Below are 20,434 nucleotides of genomic sequence, written 5' to 3' on the forward strand. Positions count from 1 at the left end.
AGGAGGGCTGGTGGGCTGGAGGGCTGAGGCGGGATGGTGGGGAGGCTGGGGGGGGCGCCCAGTCCAGGCTCCAGGATGCGAGTGGGGAGGGGCACGAGGAGCCTCAGGGATCCCTAGGTGATCACTGACGGAAACTGGGGAATGGGTTAAAACGTTAAGGGCCCAGGAAGGCAGGGTGACTTGGGAGGAGATGTAAGGACCTGGGACCCAGGACCAAAGCCCTGGGAGGCTGGGAGTTTTGGGGCTGAGGAACTCACTTGTGGGAGGGGAGTTTATAACTGAGGCCAACGTGGGGCTTCCCCCGACTCCGGACGACATAAACCACACGTGGAGCTCAGGTTGGTAGAGAAATCAGGGTGGGCTGGAAGCCTCTGGAGGCTTCAGGAGACGGTGTAAGCCAGGCATGGGGTGCAGGGAGGTCCGTTCCCGAGGGGTAGGTACTGGACAGATCCAAGAGGCTCTGGGGACCTGCCTCCAGGACCAAGATGTTCTTTCTACAAAAAGTCACCGTAGTCTGGTCTGTTTCCATCGAAGCCAGTTTGCTATGCTGATCATAAGAAATTAGAATAGTGTCGGTGCCTCAGAAAGGGCTACCATGAGAGGTGGACAGGAGGGGGCTTGCCCAAGGCTTTATCCAATGAGGACACCCTGGACTGGATGATAGTAAATCGGCCGAGCGGAGCCTCTCTCTTGGGCAGTATAAAGCCCTGGTGGGTTCACAGCTTGCAGAGGGGAGAACAGGGGGCTGGGCCCATTGATGATGGGGAAATAGGGGAAGGGGGACCATGAGCTTTAAGAGTCTTTCCCTTCCAACTCTATTTTTTCATTTTTTCAAAGTAATCCGTACACCCAACGTGGGGCTTGAACTCAAACCCCAAGATCAAGAGTTGCACGTCTCACTGACTGAGCCAGCCAGGCGCCCCTCTGGTTCTATTTCTTTCTTCTTTTCTTAAATTTTTAAATGTTTACTTATTTTTGAGAGAGAGAGAAAGTGGGCGGGGCAGAAAGAGAGGGGGACGGAGGATCCAAAGCGGGCTCTGCCCGGACAGCAGTGAACCCAACACGGGGCTCAAACCCATGAACCGTGAGATCATGATCTGAGCTGAAGTCGGATGCTCAACTGACTGGGCCACCCAGGCACCCCCGATTCTATTTCCAAGTCCCATCTGCTACCCCCTTAACTCCTCTAAAGCCTGTGCTCTCTCCACTATCCTGCACTGCCCTGGGTGGAAGAGAAGTTTAAAAAGACCAAACGAGAGGAATACACTTAAAAGTTAAAGGAGAGGGGTGCCTGGGTGGCTCAGGAAGTTGAGCATCTGACTCCTGATTTCTGCTCAGGTCACGATCTCACAGTTCGTCGGTTCGAGCCCCACTCACAGCACAGAATCTGCTGGAGGTTCTCTCTCTCTCCCTTCTCTCTGCCCTTCCCCTGCTCACTCTCTCTCAAAATAAGTAAACATATTTTAAAAGTTAAAGGAGAAATTTTAAACATTTCTTTTACTTTTGCTGATCAAAATTATTTATAAGACCACTGCTCTAAGCACTGAGCTATGGAGCCCATTTTGGATCAAAATTATTATTTTTTTATTTAAATTCCATTTAGTTAGCATACCATATTAGTTTCAGGTGTACAATATAATGATTCAACACTTCCGTACCTCACTTATTACAAGCGGCTGCCTTAATTCCCATCATCTGTTTCACCCATCTCCCCACTCCCCTCCCCTTCAGTAACTGTCAGTTTCTTCTCTATAATTAAGAGTCTGCTTCTTGGTTTGTCTCTTTTTTATTTTGTTCCTTTGTTTCTTGAATTCCACATATGAGTGAAATTGTGTGGTGTTTGTCTTTCTCTGACTGACTTATTTTGCCTAGCTTCATCCACATTGTTGCAAATGGATCAAAATTATTTTTAAAAATTTGGGGGTTGCTTGGGCAGCTTAATCCGTTAAGCATCGACTCTTGGTGTCCGCTCAGGTCATGATCTCAGGGTTCATGGGATTGAGCCCCACACAGGGCTCTGAGCTAACAACGAGGAGCCTGCTTGGGTTTCTCTCCTCTCTCTCTCTGCTCCTCTCCCATTCTCTCTCTTTCTTTAAATAAATAAATAAAACTTTAAAAATGTTTTATAGGTGCTGCCAATCTTCCCTCTCTGGAGGCTGTGTCTGTCCATTAATACTCCTACCAATAATGTAGAGTACCTGTTTTTCTATACCCTTGCCAACACAATGCTATCAAACCTGTTAGTATTTGTTAGCTTGATAATTTAAAAAAGCAATATCTCATTTAGTTTGAATTTGTATTTCTCTATGAATCAAATTAAGCATCTTTTCATATGTTTGTTTTTAAAGTAATCTCTACACCCAGCATGGGGCTTGAACTCACGATCCAGAGATCAAGAGGCATACACTCCACCAGCTGAGCCAGCCAGGTGCCTCCTAGTATCTCTTCATACGTTTCAGAGCCCTTTCTTTCTCTATTCATTTCCTTTGCCTATTTTTCTAACAGGGTGTTGACCTTTTACTCATTGATTTATAGGTGTTCTTTATATATTAAGGAAATTAATTCTTTGATTATTTCACACCTTTTTTCACATGGTTGACTTAAACTGTTTTATGGTTTTTGCCTCACGAAGAAAATTTTAAGATGCATATATAGTAAGATTTTTCATTTCTTATTTGATAGATTTTAAGTTTTGTATATACTGCATGAAAATTAGAAAGTTTCTAATTTTTTTAAAAAAATGTTTTATTTCTAGGAGAGAGAGAGAGAGAGAGACAGCGTGAGCGGGGGGGGGTCAGAGAGAGAGGGAGTCACAGACTCTGAAACAGGCTCCAGGCTCTGAGCTGGCAGTCAGCACAGAGCCCGACGCGAGGCTCGAACCCACGAACCGCGAGATCATGACCTAAGCAAAAGTCGGACACTTAATAGACTAAGCCACCCAGGCACCCTGAAAATTAGAAAGCTTTATGTATACAATACTTTGGTTTATCTATCCACTTTAAGATTATATAAAAATCTTTCCCCATGTGTTTCTTCTAGTTCTTTAAAAAGAATTTTTTTTAAGTTCTTTCATTTTTGAGAGTGAGAGAGTCTGAGCGTGAGTGGGGGAGGGGCAGAGAGACAGGGAGACAGAATCAGAAGCAGGCCCCAGGCCTTGAGCTGTCAGCACAGAGCCTGACGCTGGGCTCGAACCCACGAACCATGAGATCATGACCTGAGCCGAAGAAGTCGGACCCTTAACCGAGTGAGACACTCAGGCGTCCCAAGTTCTTTCTTTCTTTTTTTTTTTTTAAACATTGTATAAATATATCAAGTATATCCGTTTTCCTGTTGATGAACCCTATTTTGTTTCCAAGTTTTTGTTATTGCTGCGGTGAAAAGGGGTAGGAGTCTCTGTGTAACGTAGCGGGTCCCACTCCAGGGTGTGTGTCGGGTTGGCTTCTCCAGTAAATACATGCGGACGCTTACTTGCAGGACACTCACTAGGGAGTGCTCTTTGGAACAACAGCTGTAGGGAATGGGAAGGAAGCAGGATTTGATATGCAGAGAAGTTAAACTGCACTGTAGTTACAACAGAAGCCTCAAATCTGGAGCGGGGGTGATTCTTCAAGCTGTCCCCAACTAGTTCAGGGTAGGGGCGCCTGGGGGACTCAGTCGGTTAAGCGTCCAACTTCGGCTCAGGTCATGATCTTGCCATTCCTGAGTTCGAGCCATGTGTCGGGCTCTGTGCTGACAGCTCGGAGCCTGGAGCCTGCTTCGGATTCAGTGTCTCCCTCTCTCTCTGCCCCTCCCCTGCTCGTGCTCTGTCTTTCTCTCTTTCTCTCAAAAATAAACATTAAAAAAAAAACAAAACTAGTTCAGGGTAGCTTGCTTCTTAGCCTGGTGTTGGCTACGGGCTGCCCCTGGGGATGTGCTTATCCGGGGCAAGGCAGCTCCTTTCAGCCAGAGCACTTTCCTAAGAGGAAGTCAGCTGTGAGCCCAGCGGGCATGGAAACCAGTGCCTGGGTTCTGGGGGATGGAGCCTCTTGGATGCCTCACAGTCTTTGGCACATTTTAGCTTTTCTAGTTGTCGTTGTTGTTGGGGGGGTGGGGGGAGCAGGAGAACACAGGATCCAAAGCAGGATCCAGGCTCCGAGCTGTCAGCACAGAGCCCGACGCCGGGCTTGAACCCATGAACCAGGAGACCATGACCGGGGCTGAAGTCAGCTGCTCAACTGACTAAGCCACCTGGGGGCCTCTAGCTCTTCTAGGTTTTGCCAAGTTGTTTTTCAACTGGACTATACCAATTTCTGCTCAGTCCCCAGTATGTAAGAATTTGTACTGCTATTTTTTCTATTGACATTTTCTTTTTAATTTTTTTAATGTTTTATTTATTTCTGAGAGAGAGAGAGAGACAGCGTGAGCAGAGGAGGGTCAGAGAGAGTGGGAGACACAGAATCTGAAACAGGCTCCAGGCTCTGAGCTGTCAGCACAGAGCCCGATGCGGGGCCCGAATGCATGAACTGTGAGATCATGACCTGAGCCCAAGTCAGAAGCTCAACCCACTGAGCCACCCAGGTGCCCCCTCTATTGACATTTTCAGTCTTGGTTTTCCATACTAAATTCTGGGGTATTTCCATTGGTCCTTCTTAAGGTGCAAAAATGATCTCTTTGATGGTGTCTAACCTGTTGTTTTTTTAACTCATTTTTTTTTTTCTGGAAGTTCCAGGTATTTTCTTTTTAAACTTTTTTTTTTTAATGTTTACTTATTTTTGAGACAGAGAAGGAGACAGAGGAGAGGGGCAGAGAGACAGGGAGAGAGAGAGAATCCCAAGCAGGCTCCACACTGTCAGGGCAAGAGCCCCTAACATGGGCCTCGATCCCAGGAACCACGAGATCATGTACACAGCCAAAATCAAGAGCTTCGTTGGCTGAGCCACCCAAGCACCCCTTTCTTTCTAAGAAAGTGAACTTATTTCAGAAGTTTTAAAGCATTATCACAAGTATAGTCATTTTCTAATTCTCTTAAGTTTGCTTTCTTCTCCTTTAGTCTAAATAGTTGATTCACTTGCCCTGAGCATCAATAAAAGGAGACCGGGCAACTACTACTGCTCCCTATTTTGCTCACGGGTCCAAAGCAGAAGGCCTAAGGCCCTGGGGCAGCGTGCCTCTTTCCCAGTGACCCCCCCCTCCTCCACACTTGCTAATGTCTCATTGTGCCTCACCTATAAAATGGCAGGTGATAATATTTACCTTAGGGTAGTGGTAACAATTAGGTGGCGATGTCTATTCAACATAGCTCAACATAGGTGCTTAATAAAGTGGTAGTAATAATAAGGTGCCAGAGCAAAGAGTGATGCTATCTATTTGCAGCACCAGAAGGCAGGTAACAACAGAAAGCTCGTGGGGCACCTGCTTGGCTCAGTTGGTAGAATATGCGACTCTTGATCTCGGGGGGGTGTGAGTTTGAGACCCGCATTGGGTGTGGAGAGTACATTAGAAATAAATAAAATCTTACAAAAATAAAGAAAACCGGTACAGAGACTTACCTTCTCTTCCCTGAACCGAGTGTTATTATTTGGTCTCCTCTGTCCTTACTTTATTTTTTTAAAAATTTTTATTTAATGTTTTTTATTTATTTCTGAGAGAGAGAGAGACAGCGTGAGCAGGGGAGGGTCAGAGAGAGAGGGAGATACAGAATCTGAAGCAGGCTCTGAGCTGGCAGCACAGATCCCGGTGCGGGGCCTGAACCCACGAACCGTGAGATCATGACCTGAGCTGAAGTCGGACGCTCAACCGACTGAGCCCCCCAGGCGCCCCTGTCCTACCTCTTTAGCACTGGGAAGAGGACCGGCCTTTAACAGCTAACTCTTTTTCTACTGCCCGATGTGTGGGAAAGGAGAGGGAGGTGAGAAAAAGAAACGAAGCAGATCAGACTCCATCGTCACAAGGCTATCAATGTCAGAGATGCCCCTGTCCCAAGCATTCCTCTTCCTGCTCCTCACTTCCTCCTGATGCCTGGGGGGGGGGGGGGGGGGGGGAGGTCACGCTCCTGGCTGAGATGAACCTCACGGGACCTGACAGAGTTCTGGTCGCTGGGGTCAGCAAGAGACAACTGGGAGGCCAGTGTCAGACCGGACCGTCACCTTAAGCTTGAGCCTCCTGGGGCGGCTCACTTCGAGCGGGTGTCGGTACTCTGTGCTAGTCAGTCGCTGGCTCTGGGCTCCTGGTTTCTGCAGTGTCTCTGGATTCAAGAGGTGTTGGCCACTAGGTGATACCATTCCCCACACGGCTCCAGGGGTGAGAGTGTCTGCCCCGTCACTGATGTCTGGATGGCCTCCGTTTCCCCTTTTGATCCTTGAGGCCTTCCAATGCTTTTGTAACAATTTCCTATAGTCAGTTCCCTGTTTTGAAATTCTTAGGGGTGTCTGCTTCCTGGCTAGACAAGCACCAAAGCGTACCCCGCGCTTGCCTCACTGCGGTCCAGCCCAGTGGCTGCCGCGGGCCGGGTGCTCCTAGGGCCTCTGTGAAGGGGAAAACTGGGGTGTCGGCTGAGGAAAGCCCTGGTCTCTTGCGCGGTGGTCAAAAATGGACAGTGAACGACAGGTTTTTGGCCTTGCAGTTCCACCCACCACTCAAGGCCCTTCTGAGACCCTCCCAGGCCCTCCTCACACCAACCTGGTTTGTACCGTGACAGCAAAGGTGTGCACATCCTCTCTCCCCACCCCTCCCCTCATGCCCCGGATGCTCTCTGCAGGATGGGGATGGAGAAAGATGGGCAGCCCCACAAGCCAGAATCAACTCTCCTGGCCTATACCCCAAAGTCTCACTTGCCCAGCCACGGGCATGGAGGAGGGGGAGAGTCCCGTCAGCACCCCCACCCCCAGGAAAAACATNTAACTGAGTCAGCCCAGATCAACTCTTAAATATTTAATTCCCATTTATTTAAAGTTCTGTCAGTCTGTGTACACTATTTATATTAAAAACACAGGAAGCTGGGGCTCCTGGCAAAAATATACATTTCGATTTTGGAGACTGTTCAGACACTGAGAAGAGCTATATCCTCAGCACCAGACCTGGGGGTGGGGGGGGACTGCGAGCTGGGGGCGGGCGTCAGGCACAGCATCTCTCCCTTCACAGCGCTGGCTCAAAGGGAGCACCCCAACCCCAATCCTTGGTCAGCCTAGGGTGGGGGTGGGAGAGGAAAGAGTCTCGTTGGCAGAGCAGGAGCCCAGGGCAGGATGGGCAGGACCCCGCAAGCCTGGGCTCTAGCCTCAGGTCTTCCCCAGGCTTGCTCCGAGGCCCTCACCAGTCCCTCGCCCTTCCAGGCCAGTCTCTTTCCTGGAGCAGCAGGCTGGGTGGGCTCTCGGACTTCCTGCTCAGATACAGCATCCAAGCTGGGCTTCAGCCCCTCCTCTCAGGCTTAGTACTTCCCCTGGGAGGAGCGGGGCCCGGCGAGGTCTCTGGTCACCAGAGGCTGCGCACGGTGAGCTCAGTGACCAGCCGGGTGAAACGCTTGAAGGGGAGGGAGGTGGGAACGTCGGGATGAGCGGATGTCACACATGAGCAGGTGCTGGGCTGGCTCAGCAGACCCCCGGCCACCGAGGGATCTGGCCCAGCTCTGCCCATCCACCTGTAGGCCCCTCCGGCCCATCTGTCCCTGGGAAGGGAAGGGAGGGTGACGGGTGTGGAACCAGGTAAAGTGAGTCAGTGCTTGTGTGTGTGGAGTGGCGGCTCTGGGGAGAGGGGGCGTGGGCTTCAGCTGGGTCCCCGGCTGCATGTGAGGCCAGGCCCTGGCACTGAGTGGAGAAACAGGAGTTGTGGTCGGTGGCTGCTGCAGAGTGGTGGTGGGGTGTGTGTGTGTGCCGGTGACCCCACGGCCTGGGGTCAGAATTAAGTACACCGCTGGCTGCCTCCCCTGCCAACCTCTGCCGCCCTTGAGGCTTGTTCCTCTTCAGTGGGGGCCCCACCTGGAGGGAAGCCCACCTCCTTCCAGGCTGGGGGTGTCCCCCAGCGGCCAGCGCAGGGGACCATCAGTGACACTGGCCTGGAAGACTGGGGAAAAGAACAGAGGGCGTTGGTATCGGTGGGGCTGGGGCGTGCTGCTGGAGAGGGGTTGGCTGGGGAGGGGAGGCTGGTGACAGTCTGGGGGAGGTGACGACTCGGTGACTCGTAGTCAGCCCAGGCCCTGAGTGGCTTCCCCAGGAAGCCGGGCCTGGAGAGCTTAGTGTTTCTTTGGATGGCCCAGATCCTTTGCCGTGAAGACAGGAGAAGTGAGGCCCCTACCCTTGCGGTGACTGAGGGCGGGCCCACCCCTCCCGCTCCCTGGGGGACAGGGGACAGGGCGGACAAAAGCAGAGGACCCGTTCCATGCTGCTGGTGAAGTAACACTAACTGTCTCACAGGAGGAGAGAGGACACAGGGGTGGGGAGCGAGAAGGCGGAGGGAGGAAGGAAGAGGGAAACCTGCAGAGAGAGGAAGAGAGGGAGCCCGAGGAAATTCGAGAAGAAAGGGGGCCTGAGAAGAGCAGGGGGCAGAAGGGAGCACAGAGAGCAGAGCAGGGGCGAGAGGCCACATGTCCGAGCACAGGATGGGACTCCTCCCCGGCTCCGGTGGGGCGCGGTGCCCTGTGGGGCCGGTGTTGGTGGGGGGGGGGGGNCCTGGAGGCCCCAGGCGCACACCCTCAGTACATGTCCTTGTAGATCTCCTGGAGCAGCGGGTGCAGCGAGGTCTCCGTCTCCGTCTTCTTGATGCGCTGCATCATCTGGGCGTGCTCGGTGACCAGCTGCCGCAGGTCGGCCATCTTCTGCAGCAGCTTGGGGAAGAGGTACTGGGCGTAGGGGTGGTTGGCCTGCAGGTGGAACTCGAGGGCACGCAGGATGGTGTCCTGGATGGCCTCCACCTGGGGCACATTTATGAGGCCTGGCCGGTCTGTGGGGACACAGGGCAGAGGTGTGGGAGGGGGCAGAGGAGCTCCCCTACCCCTACCCTACCCTGCGTAGGTGACTTGGCCCCTGGGGGACGGGGGGGGGGGACAGCAGACCTACTGCTGTGACAGACCCAAGCCCTGGCCCGTCAGTGACCGCCCCACTGAGTATTCTAGTGCCTCCACCCCTGGCCCTGGCCCATCCCCTTGGCTTTTTTGTTTTTTCTTCTGGAAAAGGCAGTAGTATCCTATCAGGGTTAAGAGACTCACTGCCTGGATTCAACTCCCATCCCTATCACAGACGAGTGATGAGGCTATGGGCAGGTCACTCAGCCTCTCTGATGTTAGTGTCCTCATCTGTAAAATGGGGTAATCCTTCTGCACAGGATTGTTGTGGGGATCAAATGAGTTGTATGCTAGAACCAGAACAGTGCCTGGTGTGAGGTAAGCTCTGCGGCACTGTTAGCACGGGTACTCGATCTATTGTACTCAATCTGAAAAAAGCAGGCAAAAGATGGAAAATTTCTCTACCGTCAGAAATAATCCTCATTAAGGGGCACCTGGGTGGCCCACTCGGTTAAGCCTCCAACTCTTGATTTCGGCTCAGGTCACCATCTCATGGCTCGTGAGTTCGAGCCGTGCATCAGGCTCCACATTGACAGCATGGGGCCTGCTTGGGGTTCTCTCTCTTCCTCTCTCTCCACCCCTCACCTGCTCATTCTCTCGCTCTCTCAAAATAAATACATAAACTTCAAAAAGAGAGAAATAATCCCATTAACAGGTTGGCACATTTCTTTCCAGTCTTCTTTCTGTCTCCTCTCCGTCTCTAGGACGGAGCCGGCCCTCTGCGTACAGCTGGTGCCTCCCGTGCTCCACCGCCACCATCACGCAGACACTTGCCCATGCTGTTCCGGCTTCAGCGTGGCGCCCTGCAGTGAGGGCCCAACTCCCAGGAGGGCTGGGTGTGTGGGGCAGGCCTACTTGCCCCACCCTCTCTTACCTCCACAGAGAATGATGGCCGCGATGAAGAGAGCCAGGTCACTGTCATCAAGTTCCAGGGCATTGAACTTGACAGCAAACTCAAACTTGGGCTCGATGATGTCACTAAAGGGCTTTCGAAGGCTTCGCAGGAACTCACGGGTGACAAAACCAGTGCCGTTGGCCACCAGCAACCCGTCCTTGTTGACAATGGAGGCCAGCATGGCGAAGATGGCCTCGTGCACACCATACTTGAGAAGCGTCACCTGGTCGTTGAGGAAGAGGCTGCTGAAGCTGGGGATGCTCTTGGCGAACTCGGTGAGCTCACGCACAGTCTCTACCGTGGTGCACTGGCAGCGGTAGAAGACATGCACGCTGATCTCCTTGTAGGGCGGCAGGCCGTTCACCAGCTGCTTCCACACCAGCCCCTTCTCTGCTTGCCACAATGTCTCGATGTCGTGGATCACAAAGGGCTGAAAACCAGGCCCCGTTAGAGGCCAGGCCTTGGGGGGGTCCCCCGCCCGTATGCTCCCCATGCCCCTGGCCTGCACCACGAAGTTAGGGGAGGGAGGGGGCCTGGCTCTCCCAGAAGTCAGGCAGGCGGCAGCAGGGCTCAGAGCCTGGGACCGCCAGGCCGGGCAGTGACACTCACCGCCGTGTGGCTGGCCTTGCCGGTGAGGATGCCGCGGGCCTTCTTTTTGGTCATGTTGAAGTTTTTCAGGTAGGCGCTGTAGATGTGCTTGGAGAAGGCCTTCAGGTCAGCCACCTGCGGATTGTGCTGATCCCCCTCGCTTGCCGTCAGCCCTGCCACCAGCTTCCTCTTCTCAGCCTCCGGCATCCGGCCAAAGCGAATGGCTGTATTGTGGGGTGGGGGTGAGGGAGAGGTCATCAAGGAGCCCAGGCGGGGGCTGGCACCTCTGAACTCCTTGTTCCACTATAGGTACGTGGGCCAAAACCGGAGACATACTTTTTGAGCCCAGGACCCTCAGAAGCTCTGGAGCCAGCACACTGGAAATGCTGGGGAACCCTCCAGAAGGTCAGCTCCAGGGGGACAGGGGGGCTGTCTTGTTCACAGTGCCTGGCACGCGAGGGCCCTAACTCACAGAGGAGACTGAACCCCTGTGGCCAGAAGGCGGGGCAGTGTGACACGTAGGAAGATGGTCTCTGCTATCAAAGGGGTCTCTGCTATCAAAGGGCTGCACTTGAGTTCCAGCTTGGCAGTTTGCAGGCCACAAGACTTAGGGCAGGCCATGTCACCTTTATTCCTAAGAAAAATGGGCTAATACTTAAATCTCACTGGATCGTCAAAACACTTAGGAGACTGACGCGCTGCCTGCTACGCTAAGAAAGCACCTTCAAAACAATTAAGAATGTTCACACAGTGAGCCTCCAAAACTAGTCATTAGTAACGGAACGGGATACAAATCTGGCTTCTCTAAAAGAAAAGGTGAGAAGAATGGAGTTGGCCCTGAGATCTCCTAAGAAATCCTGTCAGCCCACCCGAGCACTGGAGCCCAGGCATTTACAGACTGAGGGGAGGGACGGAGGCAGGTGGGGACCTGCCAGGGCCCCCCACCTAGGATGTGTTTCCTATGGAGGGCTTAGGTCCTGCCACCATCTAAAAGGCAAGAGAGGATAGCTGTGGGTGGAGACATTTCAACAAGAAGGCTCTCCCCTGGCCCCTGGTGGGGGGTGACCCAGACAGGCAAAGAGGGGACAGGTGGGCTGCAAAATCCTACTTGCATGGGGTCTGAAGACAAGACTCTGCGGGAGGCCTGGCGTGCAGGGCAGGCCCTGCCCCCTGGGAGTGGCTTGGCTTCCAGGAAACTCCCACCTGGCTCCTGGCAGCTGACACGTGTGGTCACTTGCTGGTTCCTCCCCGCCTTCAATAACCAAGAAGGGCTGAGGTGATCCCAGGCCTTGGCAGTGGCTTGCCATGCTCTGTCAGGCCATCTGAGACTGGGAGGCTGAGGTTCTGGGAGTGGTTTCTGGGGCCCATGCGGGAGCCAAGCAGCCTGGGGAAGGCAGGTCTCAGGCTGGCTGGTGCGGCTCCAGGCTCGGCGGCTGACACATAGGCCGCGTGCCAGGCGCTGCCAAGGGCACTCCGTTTCTGCGGTCCCGGAGCCTGGCTCCAGGCTGTGCAGAGGGAGCCAGCATCCCCTGTGCCTTGCCCGGGTCGGCTCTCACCATTATGCGACATGCCCAGGGCCACGCATTTCTGGAAGCGACAGTACTGGCACTTGTTGCGGTTCTTCTTCTGGATCTTGCAGATCCGCTCACACTTCTCGTATTCTAGCTTCATGCGGATCGTCCGACGGAAGAAGCCCTGAAGAGCAGTGAAGAAGTGAGGAAAAGCCACAGGAAAGGGAGAAAGCTGGGAATCCCGCTGTGCCCAATGGGTTATGTCAGGGGCCCCAGTTACATGGGAGAATGTAAAAGTTCCTGAGATTTAGAAGTAATGCAGGGAAAGTTTTTTTTCGGAGGGGAAAGGGAGAAGGAAAGTAAACTCTAAAACTTTTGAAATATATGTTTTAATTATTTAAAAAAAATTCTTTAATTATCTATTTTTGAGAGTGAGAGAGGCACAGAGAGAGAGAATGAGAGCAGGGGAAGGGCAGGGAGAAAAGCAGAGAGAGAGAGAATCCCAAGCAGACTTCGAGGTGCCCCTGATTTATTTATTTAAATGCTTCTTTGCTAGTTTGGTAACATAAAATTGTATCCTGGCTAACTTGATTCATTCATAAAGGTATCTGGTTCTGTGTATTTTCTAAGCAGTGGTTTAATAAAATGATATATGAGGGGCACCTGGGTGGCTCAGTTGGTGGAGCACCTGTCTGACTCTTGTTTTCAGCTCGGGTCATGATCTCATGGTTCATGAGCTCGAGCCCTGAGTCAGACTCTGGGCTGACAGTGCCGAGCCTGCTTGGGATTCTCTCTCCCTCTCTCCCTGCCTCTCCCCTGCTCATGCTCGCTTGCTCTCTTTTATCTCTCTAAATAAATAAATAAATTCAAAAACATGTATGTGACATTTTGATGGATGTGCAGTCAGAGGGACCAACCCAAAAGCACCACTGGAAAAATAAATGTGAATTTCCTTTTTTCCATCAAAGAACCCCTTTCAGGCCTTGAGGTGCAGGAAGCTCTGACGTCAGGAGATGGTTCAGCCCAAGACCCACATTCTGTCCTGCCGGTTCTTCTAGAGCTACGTCCCCAGGGGGCGCCAGCAGCAAGACGGCCCCTGTGGGTGGCTGGCGCGGTGCCCAGCAGGACCCAGAGCGGAGGCCTGGAACGGGCCCACCGGCCTGGCTGCCTCCCAGGTGGGAATTCTGCTGCAGGTACTGTCAGGGCCCGGCCTCTCTGGTGGGTCAACTCACCACATAATCACAGCCCCGACTGCCGGCCACCACTCGCCGCGGCCCCTACCTTGCAGCCTTCGCATGCGTGAACACCATAGTGGAAGCCTGATGCCTTGTCCCCGCACACACGGCACTCCATGTTGAGGCTGCCACACGACGCCCCGTCACAGCCCATCTGCAACTGGTCCAGCAGTGAGGGTGGTGAGGAGCTCTGGGAGAGGTCTGCGGATACAAAATGCAGGGTGACTTCACATTCTGCCAGGATCGGGGCCAGGGCAGGTGGCCAGAGCCCCTGGGGCCACAGCAGGTGGTGGGAAGAGCCCATGCTTCTGATTTACACCGCCCTCAGTGCAGACACTGGAGAGCTGTGTGTCTAAAGGAGTCAACCTCTCTGAGAATCGCCTTCTCCATCTAGAACACAGGCTTCTCTGAGAGGATGGCACAAAGTTTCCAAAGCATTTCCCCAGATCGGACATACAGCAGGTGTTTGGGAAATGGTAGCTATTACTCTCCGGGGTCAATCAGAGCATTCCTGGGCTGAGGTCACCGCTGGGGAGGAAAGGGTGTTGGGGGGGGGGGTGCGCAGGGGAGACGACCAGGTTTTGGGTAGAAAGGAGCAAGAGGGAGGAAGCAGACAGAATCTTTCTAGACCGTTGGAAGCAGCTCTCCTAGCTTAAGAGGCTCTGCTATGTGGGCCATGTGGGCGGTGTGAAATGCGTTTTGCAGACACTGAATTCGTGCAGACCCCTGCAGAGCTGCCCTCCACCCCCCTCTCCTGGGAAATGTGATTCCTGCGTGGACTCCAGAGATGCTGAAAAGGATCACTCAAGAAGCTCAAATTCGTTCTCACAAAACTTCTTGCTCAAGTACAAAGAACGCAGGTATCAGTCATATTGACTGGGCAGCATACTGAACTTCCCCAAGTTTTTTCCTATTAAATGCACAAGATGTTTGAAACTGGCGTTGCGAGTGTAAGTGTGGAAAGCACTTGGCCGTGGCAATGACTTCAGGGCATATGTGCTGCCAGAGCACTTAGTAAGGACTTCCGGGAATCTCTTCTGAATCTCTCCCTTGGACACTGAGAAGTGAACCCTTCCCTGGGAAAAGAGACCTGGCCCAAGCCCCCGTCTCCCAGCCCAGGGCCAGCTGCATGGCCCCACGTGCCGCTTGTCCTGCCTCTGCCATGCTGCCTGCCAAACTGCTCTATTCCCTGCTCTCTCTCCTGATGACCAAGCAACCTCGCCAGGGGCACGGACCCAATCCCCAGACTAGAGAAGCAGTGGCTCAGAGCAGGATGGCACCGTAGGGAGACTCAAGCCAGGGAGATGAGCCCAGACTTAGCATTTCCCAGGCTGGCGTTCCTGCCTGTCCATAATACAGATTGAGATCACTCCACAGCATACCTTGATTTCTCTGCCATGGAGTAACCCCCCCTCCCCAGACTGAAGTGCACGCCACTCTTCCCACACCTTCCTCAGCTCCCCCTTGGGTCCTAGGAGTGCCAGCAGGAGAGCCTTCAGCTAGACCCCATCTCAGCCACAGGGAGGGGCGCACAAGCACCAGACCAGACCCCAGCAAAGAGGACCCAGCGGCCTGCTGCCGTCCTGGGCTGGTGACGCAAGGGCAGGCGTGACACAGTCCCTGGTTCCTAAAATGGCCTGTCTCCCCCCAGAGACTTAGCTCCCAACCTTCTGTCATTCCAAGGGGCGGAAACGCCCACCTCAGCCCACAGACGGGGGCGAGGGGGCTCCCTTCGTCTCCCGGGCACAGGGCTGCAGGGGAGCCTCGAACCGCAGAGGGCAAAGCCACGTTGGTTTTCTTTCTAGCCTTTGTCACCACATGACAGTCACATGTGTTTACTCAGTGTTGGGCGCCCTCCTCCAGAAGGTAAGAGCCCCAGTGTGGAAACTCTGCCGCTAGGGGGCTGCTGGAGGGGGTGGAGGGGGAACTCAGTGACTATGGAATCCTCTGGGCACCCTGAACTCAGTGCCAGCTGGGGGGCTGGCGGAGCTGGGTGGCACCCGCCACTCCTGGAGACATCATAACAGGGCAACAGAACTCTCAGCGCGAGCTGCTGGGAGCAAACGAGACCTGCGCAGATGCTGGGCAGGAGGGTTTCCAGCACTTCCTCCTCTGATCTGTGTGGTCTGTATGTAGGCTCCCTTTGTGTTACTTCCTGTAAGCAGTGTTGTTTTTGTGGCTTACACATCTTCCTCCTCTGTTAGACTCGGGACACCTCTAATCACGTTGCCTTTGGGTCTCAAAGCCCTCCTCCGCCACCGAGTCTTGTCCACAGTAACCAACGTCTTGGTGGTGCCTTCCTTGTTTTCCCTCGTGGCCCTACAGGCTGGGCAGGTGTCTGGTCATTTGTACTTCAATGCCACCCTCCCTCTCTTCTGGTTCAACAGAGGTGATGAGCACCGGCTGTGTGCAGGGCGGGATCCAGACCCTGCCCTGGACTAGCTGAGCTGAGAATGAGGTAAGAAAACTGGAACGCGACACGGCGAATGGCAACACTGGCTGAGGGGCAGGCAGATGGCACAGGACTGGGAAGGAGCCACCACTCAGATATGAGGCTGTCAGGGAGGTTACTCCCCTCTGGGCTCAAAGGTGAGAGCTTTGGGGGGCACCTGGGTGGCTCAGTTGGTTAAGGGTCCGACTTCGGCTCAGGTCACGATCTCATGGTTTGTGAGTTCAAGCCCTGCACTGAGCTCTCTGCTATCAGCACAGAGCCTGCTTTAGATCCTCTGTCCCTCCCTCTCGCTGCCCCTCCCCTGCTCATTCTCTCTCCCTCCCTCCCTCCCTTTCTCTCTCTCCCTCTCTCAAATAAATAAACTTTAAAAAATAATAATGAAAAAAAAGTGAGAGCTATAGAAGACCTCCGAATCAGCTTCCAGACGCTTGGTAACAGCATGCTTGAGAGGTAAGAATGTGACTCAGGAGCTGTGTGGTCTGAGATCAAACTGGTGTCTTGGGCTCAAAACCCAGCTCTGCCCTCTGGGCCTCAGTTTCCTCCTTGGCAAAACAGAGGTGACAGGTGTATCTATCCGAGAATTAAGGTGGAAAGTAACACAACTACCTTGGAGAAAAGGCGTAGAACTTGGAAGAGGCACGGGACTATCTAAGTTAGGAAGATGCCTGTCAGCAAGCTGCAATTCTGCCCTCTCCAAGCTGTGCTCCCCACACAGGCAGGGGCCTTCCTCTTTCTGGCTGGTTGTACCTCTTCACCCGCAGCTTCACAGAAATCCAAGGCTGTGGGGGAGAGGAGTGTCTCTGCTTATGAGACCCAGAGAGGCCCAGGCCAAAACCAAGCGTCTCACTTCCCCTCGGCCCAGGGGCATCAGGATCACAGGGACCCGTGGGAGACGCCAAGCTGCTGAAGCCCCGCTAGCCACCAAGGCCGCCTGAGCTCTGGGTCCTGAGGAGAGACCCTGGGTGAGCGTCCCAGAGGACGGTGTCAGGGCACTGGGAGACGGATGTCCTGCCCCCAGGTGGCAAGCAGGTGCAGCCCGCAGAACTTGAAAGCAGTCAGCGAGGCTTGGTGGTGGCAGGCTAGCAGGACACGGGCACCACTGCCCGTCTGAGAGGAATAAGAACAAAAACAGCTGACACACAAGGCAGAGAGAGGCAGGGGAGATGAGGGGCTAGGGCGGGCAGTAGTGTACGCATCCTTCAGGGGGAGGTTTGGTGGCGGCGTGCATGTGTACTGGTGGGTTTTCTAAAGATAAAGAGTTCTGTTTCTTCCCGGTTGGCCACCTGGCTTATGGGTTTACCCTTAAATCGCCACCCTACCCAAAAGTAATGATGGAGGAATGCCCTGCATTCTAAGGACCAGGTTCTGAAGGTCCCACTGCCTCACTCATGAGCCACGGGGTTCCTAGAGGCCCTCCTGGTACCAGGAGTCCCGGCCTTGGTGTCCCTCAGGAATGCTGGGTGCAGCCCTGGGGCGTGCCATTCAGAGGGCCACCTGCCCGCACAGCCGCCACTCTTCCAAGCCAGCCCAGCGCGGCCCTCCTCCCGGTCCTCCTTTGGTCTCAGGAAACGCACTTGCTCACCTGAGGGCCCTCATCTGGGCCCTGAGCGCTGCCTCTGAACTTCCGCCCTGGCCGCACCCTGCCTGACCTCCCAAACATCTCCTGGGGGCCTACCTCCACCTCTACCCTGGGAGGGGGAAAGAACCAGCATTTATCAGGCCCCCACTAAAAGCTTGGAAGATAGAACTGACCGCATTTAAGATGAGGAAACTGAGGCTTGGGGAGGTTAAGGGATCTGCCCAAGGTCACCTGTCTAATACATGGTGGGACAGGGACTTGAACATAAACCTGACTTCCCTGTTAAGACTGTGTGTTTATATGAATAAGATCTCTTGTTTTGGGCACGCCTACTGTGTACCAGGCGGTCTGCTGGGTACATTGTACCATTAATCCAATGTGAACCTTAAATAGCCCTTCAAGCAGGTCTACTTACCCTTTTAGAGGTGAGGAAACTGAGGTTCAGAAGGGTAAGTAACATGCTGACAGTGGCATTAACCAGATCATTAATTTTATGTGTCCTCTTGGCCGGGTCATGATGCCCATGGTAGGTACCCAGTTCTGTATCAAACACCAGTCTAGATGTTGCTGTGAAGGTGTTTTTTAGATGTGATTGACATTTTTTAAATTTAAGTTTATTTATTTACTTTGAGAGACACAGAGACAGCACAAGTAGGGGAGGGACAGAGACAGAGAGAGAGGATGAGAGAGAGATTCCCGAGCAGCTCTGAGCTGCCAGCGCAGAGCCCAAAGCAGGGCTCGAACTCACGCAACTGTGAGATCATGATCTGCGGCCGAAGCCAAGAGTCAAATGAGTGAGCCACCCAGGCGCCCCTAGATGTGATTAACATTTAAATCATTACTTTCCAGGGGCGCCTGGGTGGCTCAGTCGGTTGAGCGGCCAACTTCAGCTCAGGTCGTGAGCTCACAGTTCATGGGTTTGGGCCCCACATGGGGCTCTGTGCTGACAGCTCTGAGCCTGGAGCCTGCGTCTCCCCTCTCTCTGCTCCTCTCTTGCTTGTGCTCTGTCTCTGTCTCTCAAAAACGAATAAATGTTAAAAAAAAATTTTTTTTTAATAAATTAAGCAAAAAATAAAAATAAATAAATCATTACTTTCCATCACGTGAGAATGCCTCAGCCAATTACGCTGTTGAAGGCCTTATAAAAAGACCGAGGCCTCCCTAAGAAAGAAGAAATTCTGCCTCCGGACTGCCTTCAAACTCGAGCTGCGGCATTAACTTCCCTGGGTCTCCTGTCTGGTGGCCTGTCCTGCCTGCCTTCTCAGGAGTCGAGCATATAGAGACGCGGAATCAGCACAGAACCTCTGAAGGGTGAGAGGGGAAGCAAACTGTGATCTTCCTGCTGTTTCAGGGCTCGAGGCTGTGGCCCATCCTCCTGAATTCCTGAGGGGACTCCAGAAGCCAAAGTCATAGACTTGTGGCAGAGAACCTTACCCAGCCAGCCCTGGGGTGGGCAGACTTTAAAGGTAGAGACTGAGGGGCACCTGGGTGGCTCAGTCGGTTAAGTGTCTGGCTCGTGATTTCAGCTCAGGTCACGATCTCACAGTTCATGAGTTCAAGCCCCACACTGACAGCGCAGAGCGTGCTTGGGATTGTCTCCCTCTCTCTCTCTGCCCCTCCACCGCTGGCTCTCTACCTCTCCCTTAAAACAAATAAAAATCAAATTTAAAGGTAAAGAGTGAGCTTGGAGAAGTGAAGGCACCAGCAAAGGCCACAGCTCATAGTCACAGACTTGAGATTCCTGCCCTGGTCTGGGGGATCCCCAACACAAGATGAGGCTCTGTCTTCCAGGGTCTCTCACCTGCTGGCCTTTTTTGGGAAACAAAATTACTTTAACTTTTTTTTTTTTAATGTTTGTTTATTTTGACAGAGAGAGAAAGAGTACATGAACAGGGAGGGGCAGAGAGACAGAGAATCTCAAGCAGGCTCTGCACTGTCAGCTCAGAGCCCAACATGGGACTCAATCCCACGACCCTGGGACCATGACCTGAGCCGAAATCAAGAGTCAGACGCTCAATCGAATGAACCACCCAGGCACCCCCAAATTACTTTAACCTGTTAAAGAAAAGCAATGCATCTGCTTCTTAGATTATGAGGGTATTGTAGATTTGAGAATAACACATAATGGCGTGCACCAGCTTGTGATGCGACCTCCCCAAGACTATGCTTCTCTGAGTTAATGACAGTCCTTTGTGTGCATAGTCTTCTAGTGCCTTCCATGATACTTAAAGATTTTTTTAACTTGCAGGGGTCAAACCCACAAGCTGTGAGATCATGACCTGAGTTGAAATCAACTCTGAAATCAGACGCTTAACCAACTGAGCCACCCAGGCGCCCTGACACTTAAAAGATTTTTAAGCAATGGTATCCCCAATTTGTCAGGAGCTGTTTTCCCCGTCAGTGGATTCAGACCTCCCCTGTCCTTGTTAGTGACTCCACTGCATTCCACAGGACAGCTCTACCACAGTTTATACAACCAATTCCCTACGCATAGGAGCTTGCCAATATTTTGCTTCTGTGAGCAGTGCTGCAGTAAATAAGTGTGGAAATCTCTGTGTGTTCTGAGCGGGTATTTACATGGGATACATTCCTAGGAGGGGAACTGCAGGGCCCAAGGAATGTAAAAAGTGCTGGCCTGTGGAGCCAAGCTGCCCTTCCGCCCTCGGGGGCTGGAGGGCCCTGTTTTCCCCTCTGGCCAAAACAGTGCTCTTAGTTCATCTGACAGGCTAAAGGACATCTCATCTTGAAGATATCTTCTTTGACTGGTGAGCAGACTGAGAAACATTTTGTTTTCTGGCCATTTGTATTTGTCCTACCAGGGACTGCCTGTTTCTATATCTCGGTTGTTTGTCTTATAGAGTTTGTGCAAACTTTTTATATTCTACGGCTTTAACACATAATGATCACATTAAACAACTGCTCCAAAGCCTTGAGCAAGGAAGTCTTCCTACCTCTCCTTCATCAATTTATTGATAAATGGAATATATTAAATACTACGACGTCACACACAGCACTGCAAGGGCAGTTGGGCAGATTTTCCCCAGACATGTCTCTAATCCCAATGAGAAAGCTCCCCAAGAGGCCGTCGCCCTGTCCACCCACCCCCCCTGCCTGGAGCGCAGACACTGCACTCTGGTCTGCAC

General features: G+C 52.9%; 1 protein-coding gene across 2 annotated transcripts in view; it reads right to left on the minus strand.

The window, feature by feature from the left end:
• Positions 1–6,901: 6,901 nt before the first annotated feature.
• Positions 6,902–20,434, minus strand: part of PPARD (peroxisome proliferator activated receptor delta) — an 83,024-nt gene continuing 69,491 nt past the window's right edge. For both annotated transcript variants that reach the window (XM_077754915.1, XM_077754914.1), the window contains 6 exons: positions 13,307–13,461; positions 12,071–12,209; positions 10,536–10,738; positions 9,906–10,356; positions 8,661–8,910; positions 6,902–8,034 (listed from right to left, as the gene is read on the minus strand). In XM_077754915.1, coding sequence (XP_077611041.1) covers positions 8,663–8,910; positions 9,906–10,356; positions 10,536–10,738; positions 12,071–12,209; positions 13,307–13,461 — 1,196 coding nt within the window. In that variant the 3' untranslated portion in view covers positions 6,902–8,034; positions 8,661–8,662. The remainder of the gene's footprint in view (positions 8,035–8,660; positions 8,911–9,905; positions 10,357–10,535; positions 10,739–12,070; positions 12,210–13,306; positions 13,462–20,434) is intronic.

The sequence above is a fragment of the Crocuta crocuta genome, unplaced genomic scaffold (assembly GCF_008692635.1).
Source record: "Crocuta crocuta isolate KB4526 unplaced genomic scaffold, BGI_CrCroc_1.0 scaffold132, whole genome shotgun sequence".
Lineage (NCBI taxonomy): Eukaryota > Metazoa > Chordata > Mammalia > Carnivora > Hyaenidae > Crocuta > Crocuta crocuta.